The following is an 8379-nucleotide window of genomic DNA, read 5'->3' on the forward strand; positions in this document are numbered from 1 at the left end:
CGGCAAGTGCTTGGGAAATTATAAGGGAGCATAAAAAGGAATTCTCAGTTGCAAAATGGATCTGGCATCCTATGTTGACAAAAAGGATGTCAATTTGTATGTGGTATTCTTGGCTCGCTTGTCTTCCAGTTGATACACATATTAAAGAAGTAGGTGTTCAGATGGCCTCTCGATGTGATTGTTGTTCAAATGCCAAGATTGAATCTCTAGACCATGTGTTTTGCACCGAATCTTTTGCTCAGGAGGTATGGAAAAAAGTAGCAGTGGCGTTGGGTGTTAGTTGTTTGGCAACGAGTACTTGGAAAGGCAGAGTTAATGTCTAGTTTAGTTGTGCAAGATGGGCCTCACAGCTAGGCATTTTGGTAGGTCTTATACCTAGTCTCATCATTTGGAGACTTTGGACTCGTCAATGTAGAACCAGGATGGAATCAATTCATGATTCGGTGAGAACTATGTGGCTTGATATTAAATATTTGCTGAGATCCATTTCAGACAAGTTAAATAAATGTGCACCTACTTCTTACACAGATATTGCAGTCCTTCGTGCTTTGGATATTCAAGTAAAAAATGTGGGGGTTCATCTTTCTCGTGTAGTTAGATGGTGTAAACCTAGGATAGGTTGAGTTAAGTTGAATGTGGATGGGAGTTGTAGAGGTGATACAGGTAATTGTGGTGATGGAGGCATGATAAGAGATGGAAAAAGGTTTAGTTAAAGCAACTTTTTCCTCATTATTGGGTTATGAAACAAATAACATGGCTGAATTGAAGGCGATTATTTTAGGAATTAACCTGTGTAAAGATCTCGAATTTGATCAAGTGGAGATTGCATGTGACTCTATTTTGTTGGTTCAGTGGATAAATTTTGGGAAGTACTCGGTTTTGAACTTATAGGAATTGTGGGAAGAGCTTAAGCTAGCATTGATAGGCATACAGTTCAAAGTGGAACATGTTTACAGGGAGGCGAATAAAAGTGCAGATTTCTTTGTCAAACAGGGTGAATCTGGTATTTCTTGATCATATAATTGCCAGGATGATCTTCCTCAGCAAGTCAGGGGAATTATTCAATTGGATTTGTTGGGTTTTCCTTCTTTACGCTCATGATGTTTTGTCTTATCTTCTGGAGTTTTGTTTGTTTTCCACTTATAGTTGTTTAGTTCTTAGTTTGTTTTGTTTGGTTGCTAGTCTTTAGTTTTTTTGTTTGGTTTTTGTTAGTTAAGTTAGTTTTAAGGTCTTGGAGTTTGCTTTTGTTGTCCCAAAGTCTCAAGATTGGAAATGTAAAAACCCAAAATGTGAAAAAATGGGTTTAAATATTAAAAAGGGCAAAATTAGAAATTTTTGGGTCAAGGGCTATAAAAGGAAATTTCTATTACTTCTTCATTAAGTAAATTCAATCTTATCTCTCTCTCTCTCTCTCTCTCTCTCTCTCTCTCTCTCTCTCTCTCTATCTCTCTCTCTAAACTCTCTCTACTCTCTCCTTCTCTCTAGAATTCTTCGCCGATCGTTGACGGAATCGAAAAACAGAAGCTACCACGAGGATCGTGGAAGGATTCTCTACAACTACGACGGATCAGAATCTCGTTTCGGAGATTTTCGGGGTTTTGGCGTAAAATCGACGTAAGGCTCAGTTTTTAATTCTGATCAAATAGTTTTGTAGGTATCAAGTCTTGTGAGTATATTTTGTACTATGATTTGTAGGTTGTGAAACTTGGTTCGCTGTTTAGGGACCTTGGAGTTTGAGATTTGCTTACGAGGTTAAGGTAAGGGGAACTATGTTTATATTGGTTATTTTTGAAATCAGACTCGGTGGAACTGTGGTCCACGATTCTGTGTGTGTTTTGGAAACTCATTTAGGGAGATCTAACGGGAAAAATTATGGGTTTTTCATTATTATAGTTTTGGGAAAAAGGGGGCGACAGGCTGAATCCTGGGTTTTGTTGAAAATCGAGTATATGTGTGATTTATACTGTGATATTGGAATGACCGTGCCTTAACTTTGTTTAAACTGTATTTGTTTGGAAAACCATGATTTAGATTACCAAATGAGTGTGGTTTGTTTAGTTATATGAGCATGCATGTGTGTGTGATATGTTGAAGTGCTAGTAGGAACGCGGTTCCGAAATTGTTCCAAGTACTAAGAGTGGTCGGCTCTACATTCGAGGGCGTGTGTATCGCCAGCCACGTTGGCAAGAGTGGCCGGCTCTATATCCAAGGGCATGAGCCTATTCCGGCAGATCAGGCCAAAGGGTGTGAATCCACCAGTTAGCGCTGGTATGATGCCATGGGAGTCGAGGACTAGCCATGTGCTAGTGGCGCCGTGCTTCACGGGTTGGCTACGAGCCAACGCCGGAATGCCGGACTGGCTTCGAGCCGATGGGTGTGACGACACCGGATTACTGATCATGTGTGTGTATTGTGACGGGGCTGCGTATAAATGACCTTCATATGTGTGCGTGTATGCACTGTGTAAATTAGTACTGGAATGCATTTAACTGCGTGTATGTTGTATGATACAGGGACAGGTTAGGTTATAATTTTCACTCTCGGGTCCCATTTCCGGGTTCGGGGCGTGACAGGAATTACGGTATTCTTCCGCCATAAATGAGGGGTTTTCTAATAAAGTTTGGAGGTGCTGCCCTCTTTTTTCCACAAAAAAAAAAAAATGTATTATGAAAGGGTGTATAATTAGACCCTTAGCTTAGCACTTCACGACATTCTCATTCTACAACTCAATGATTCACGAATTAAGTTCCATAGAGTTTGACAACAAAAAATATACATATTTTTATACAATTTTATTTTATTTTGACAAGTAAAAGTATTCAAAATATTTGAAATTTCAAGAGTTTCCTAAAATTTTTAATATCTTGAAAGAAATCTGAGTCTTTTTATCAAATCTTAAGAGAAATCACTATCGAAAAATATATTTTTGTATAATTTTGAACTCTTTCATTTGTATAGAATCGGTAAGAGTTCATATGTTTTAAATAAGTTTATTAGACCAACCATCAATTAATCCAAAAATCGCAAAGAAGTTAAAACTAATCTCACACAAATACTCCACTTGATCTAAAAGCATGACATTCATTTTTATTTTTCCCTTGAAAGAAGAACTTCAATATCATTTCTTAAGACTGCAGAGCTTTCAAGATTGCAAAATCATATTATTGTACCTTTTTTTGTTGGGCTTATAGTGGAAAGGAGTTTGGAAGATGGGCAATGATTCCTTCCCTGTCAAATTCTGAAAAATAAACATAAACTAAATAAAGTAAAAAAATAAAACTGTTTGACCAGTAGTCAAACAAGAGAAGTGGGGCCCCTAAATCTAGCCAACGTGGGCCCCTGTGGGCTAAAACACGGTGCCTGTCTCCATCTCAGTACAGCACAGTCCAATTGCAGTCAACTTCCCCGAAGCAAATACTTGCGTGTTTCTCACCCATTGGTCGGTCTCTTTACATAAATTTCGTAATTCATTAACTCCATTAATATATGAAACGGAAGTAATTATTAAATACAGTGATTATCTATTGGATGTAATTTGATTATGTCATATATAAAAAAATTATTTAATTTAATTAAAATACTTATAAAATCATATTAAATTTTGTATCCAATAATTTCTCATGAGACTAATTTAAGTGTTCTTAAAATAATTTTTACTAAAAATCCATTCAATTTTTTTGGCATTGAAAAGTGATGTTTCGGCCAAAATATTTTGCTAATAAAAATATCACAACAAAAACTTATTTATAAACCGGTAGACCGCCCGGTTTGTAAACCGGTCCGGGTGTAGTAGCATTGCCCGAAAGAGCTCCAGTGCCATGGTTGTTGCAGAGCACAGATGGTCCTTCTTGCTGCACATTTACACGTGAAGCCATCAGAGTTCTGAACTGTTTGTTTTACAGAAAGAGAGAGAGAGAGAGAGAGAGAGAGAGAGAGAGGGAAAAGCAAAAGCTTGAAGTGAATTGGAGAATTAACCACAGCTCCAACCTTTCAGCTTTCAGCATTCTCGATGCTTACTTTAATTTGGTCTCCATTCTCCTAGCTACAGCTTCACATGGTGGTTGTCACCATTCATCAAATGCACTGACACACCTCTTCCAATTGTTCCCATGCCACAACACTACAAATATTCTTTCAAACAGCTCCTTTCCAAAAACAATATATTCCATTCCTACCATCCTATACAGCAACTGCTTCACAAGTACTTTTTTTTGTTTTTTTAAGTTATAGCATCCGAACCTCTTTCAACACTATACTAATCAATTAGCATAATGAGTACGTCCCTCCACCATTCTTTCTTTACTTAAATAGCTCCCAAAATTCAAACCCTAACATTTTAATCAAGAGAACTTTGAGTTCCTCACCAAAGGAGACTTCACATGTATTATTAAAAGTTTTACACATAAAGACACTAAGTGCAGAGTCTGCCACCAAATTTAGGGAGAAAATGAGGTTGCATATATATTAGGTGTGTGGGTGTATCTTCCCATATGAAAGGAAATATAAATTATGTGGGTATTTAATTATTAGCTTGGAGAAATGAATTAAGCTTACAAATAAAGTGAATTAAGGCAGTGGTCAATTGGGTTCGTTCTCGGAGATGTATGGTATGGTATTTGTGGGATTTTTGGGAAGAGCTTCTTGAGGCTCTTGCCATGATTAATTTCACCATTACTCACGAATTGAGAGAAGGAAATAAGGTTGCGGGCTAATTGGCTCGTCAAGGAGAGGAAGGTACCACTATGAGATATCTGGAGTTTGCTTCTTTATCCCGTCTAGTTAGAGGCATGATACGCTTTGAAAAAATTGCTCCTAATTTGAGAGTCTAATGTGTCGTTTTGTCTTCGTTTCGTTTTGTTATATTTCTATTTTATCTGTTTGTAACTTGTTTTGCTGGAATCATGATATTCCTCCGTCATAAGTGAGGGGTTTTCTAATGAAGGTACCGCCCTCTTTTACCCAAAAAAATAAAAATAAAAATAAAAATAATAATAATAATAAAAAGAATTAAGGCATAGGAGACATGCATGTGAATGCATGCAACAAATTTTAGGCAAAGCTTCAATATATAATAATAGCAAGAAGCCGGCTTGTTCGGTTCAAAATAAGATGGAATTTATTGAAAAGGTAATAGCTATTCTTCATTTTTTTGATTTTTTTTAACATTTAATAAGAATAAAATAGACATTGTCATGATAAAATTTGAGATTAATTATTCCTAATTTATTCTTTATTATGAACTCATAAAATGTTTTACATTATTATTTGCTTTACTATATCACATAATTGTTTGTATTACTTGTAACTGACTTTACTAATCTATTCCTAGAAATTAGACATTTCGTGAACCAAGTGTACCGTAAGTCTAAAGTTCCACGGGATGGGGTTAGCTTGATGAATCCTTATATGTATGTTAAGACCATCTACCAAGTTACATGGACTTCATATAATCAAATGGAGCTTGGGTAACTATGCTATAGGCTAATAGTTTTTGCACACTTCCTTCATTTCTCACATAAACATTTTGGGATTTAACGATGTGAGGAGAGATTGAAGCTCCCATAGATTGGCTGTGGAAGCTCAGTTTCAACTCGGTTATCTACACAACACACAGCTAAGTTTCCTATCTGGTCCTTTAATGGGGAAGACAGGAGGAAGCTCCTGGTTTACAGCAGTGAAAAGGGCTTTCAGGTCTCCTGCCAAAGAAACTGAGAAGAGGAGCAGCAGAAGACGAGAACATGACCAAGAAGAAGATGAAGAAGAAGAAAAGGTGTAGTTATATTTACAATAAACATCTTACATTTACTTTTTCTCTTACATGGGCTGATCATTACAACAAATGGGTTATGATTTGTTTCTTAATTCGTACAGAAGAGAGGGAAACGAAGATGGATTTTCCGAAAACCTTCAAATCACCAGGAAACAATGGCACAGAATCATGCTACGTCGAGCACAACAGCCTTTATTAAAATGGTGAAAAATCCTGTTTCTGAGCCAACCGCAACTGCAGCTACTGAGCAGAGGCATGCACTTGCTGCGGCAATGGCAGCCGCTGAGGCAGCAGTAGCAACGGCCCAAGTCGCTGTGGAGGTTGCTCGGCTTACTAGGCCTTCCATTTATCTCAGACAACACTATTATGCCACTCTTATTCAGACTGCCTTCAGAGGATATCTGGTATTTTTCAATGTGTTTGCGCTGCTTGCATGTGTGTGTGTGTGTGTGTATTGGACACAAAGAAGGAAGAGAGTTTCTTCTTCTTTAAATTACAGTGGTCACATGATTGAAAAATTTGTTTTCGATTTGGAGGCGAGGAGAGCTCTTCGGGCGCTGAAGGGTCTAGTAAAGCTGCAGGCTCTAGTACGAGGTTATAACGTCCGTAAACGAGCAGAAATGACTCTTCGGCGCTTGCAGGCTTTAGTTCGAGCACAAACTAGGGTATGCAATCGGCGTAAGAAGAGCATAGGTTCCTTGTTCAGTGATCCTAGTGGATTATGGGAATCACATCTTACAGACAGAAAATCCATTGTAAGTAATGCAAATTTCTTGGATATGTTGTCTCATATAGGTTTCTGCACTTTTGATCAACTAGTTTATTACATCATCCTGCAGTCCATGGATGGAAGTAGCATGCCAGATGATGAGGAAAACCCATGTACTGTGGAGGAAATCAAAGTCATGCTCCCAAAAACAAAGGAAGTTGCTTTGAAACATGAAGAGGCACTTGCTTATGCCTTCTCTAACCAGGTTTAATTTTATTCCTTTGATATTCTGCATCAATCTTTCCATAGTTTCCATGAATTTGTCTCTGAGCAAGCTCATTGCTATGACTTGCTGCTTATTAATTCCCAAGCACAGATGCGGACATCTAGGATGGGCATATGTGTAGGACAGCAGCAGGAAAGAAAACTCGGACAGCTCATAACCACAGAACAGCCAGAGAACAAAGGCAGAAGAACTTCATGTGATCAAAGACACTCTATTAAAACCGTAGAAATTGACACTTCTTCGGCTTACTCATACTCAACCCCCAGTTGCCAGAAATCAGAGTGTGGGCATTACCTAAGTCCAAACTCTGTTCCCTCTCCACTCCACAGGATTCCCCACAATCTCACACACATCATTCCATCCCCTACCAAAGAAAAATTATCAAGCCCTTGCCACCTAGTAGAAGTCAGGAACCATCCAAAAGCTCTAACACCCAGATTAAGCTCCACAGGGGCTGTGATGCCAAGTTATATGGCTGCCACAGCATCAACCAAAGCTCGGGTTCGCTCGCAAAGTGCACCAAGGCAGAGGCCTTCAAACCCGGACGCGGAAAAAATGGGATCAGCAAGGAAACAACTATCTTTCGGGGTATTTGACGCTTATGCTCACCTTACTGGCATCGCTGGCACTTGTGATATTGACCTTAGCAGCACCAGATACATGGGCATCAATGGACATCATTCTAGGGCTAATCAAATGCCAAATGGATCTTGTTGTTATACTAAATGACAACAAAGATGGTGTTGTAGCAATGGCTTCCGCAAGCCTTTTCTTTGTAAAATCTAGAGCTAGAGGTAGAAGATTAGAAGTAGTTAAGAATGTATGGATGGACCGTATGATTAGAGATATAAGAAGTTTATTACTATTGATATTTTAATTTAGATATCTATGTTACTTTTATAAATCAGGTTGATATTTCCGCCGACTTCCATTGTATTTACTTTTCCCTGTTTCTGCATTTCATTCAACACTATCTGATCTTCCAATTTCCTTGGTGTAACAGACTGATTTAAGTTTTGAATACAACCAATAACATCATGCCTAAATTCCTTAAAAAATCAAAATTTCAAATCTTAACGTTATCTAAAAGCTTAAGCTGTTAGTTTGTAGGCCAATTATGTACATTAAACCTCAACACTTCCTTCATGTGAAAAGATAAACAAATGACAAACAACACCCCTTACAAGAAATAAGATAATTCTTAACAAACAAATAATAAATGTAGTGGACCTCTCGGCAACCTTACTTTGATACCATGTTAGAATACCACTTCACCTAAAAGCTTCTTTAGGTTGTGAAATAACATTACATATCAAGCCTTAACATTTGTTTTTAGATTTCCTCCCATCTGTCTATATTCCTAATTCTGTCTGTATTCCTAATTGCTCATCTCAAATCAAGTTGAGGAATGTGCATGGTAATTTAGGAACATGTCCTCCACAACAAATTGTTGTCAAATCATGAACCATCTCAACATGGAAACCATTGCACAAGTTGAGGATAAATTAAGATAGCATCCTCATATGCCACATGACTATAACATGGAAAGGTAGCAAAGACGAAATTCACTACTTACACCCATAAGTTTAATTGCCCATATAACTCGAAATCTTC

General features: G+C 37.8%; 1 protein-coding gene across 1 annotated transcript; it reads left to right on the plus strand.

Moving 5' to 3' along the window:
- The first annotated feature begins 5359 nt into the window (after positions 1-5359).
- LOC131146055 (protein IQ-DOMAIN 17-like) lies at positions 5360-7690 on the plus strand. Its single transcript, XM_058095334.1, has 5 exons — positions 5360-5770; positions 5872-6174; positions 6307-6525; positions 6610-6744; positions 6856-7690. Exons 1-5 carry the CDS (start codon positions 5639-5641, stop codon positions 7492-7494), a joined length of 1428 nt encoding a protein of 475 aa, XP_057951317.1. The 5' UTR covers positions 5360-5638; the 3' UTR covers positions 7495-7690.
- Positions 7691-8379: the final 689 nt, after the last annotated feature.

Source organism: Malania oleifera, chromosome 13 (genome assembly GCF_029873635.1).
Source record: "Malania oleifera isolate guangnan ecotype guangnan chromosome 13, ASM2987363v1, whole genome shotgun sequence".
NCBI classification, from domain to species: domain Eukaryota; kingdom Viridiplantae; phylum Streptophyta; class Magnoliopsida; order Santalales; family Ximeniaceae; genus Malania; species Malania oleifera.

Bases quoted from the DNA above. Each gene is read 5' to 3' on its own strand.
- LOC131146055 (XM_058095334.1), top strand. From the start codon at position 5,639: ATGGGGAAGACAGGAGGAAGCTCCTGGTTTACAGCAGTGAAAAGGGCT. The intron at 6,526-6,609 runs GTAAGTAATGCA...ATCATCCTGCAG, and splicing joins TTACAGACAGAAAATCCATT to TCCATGGATGGAAGTAGCAT. The intron at 6,745-6,855 runs GTTTAATTTTAT...TCCCAAGCACAG, and splicing joins CTTATGCCTTCTCTAACCAG to ATGCGGACATCTAGGATGGG.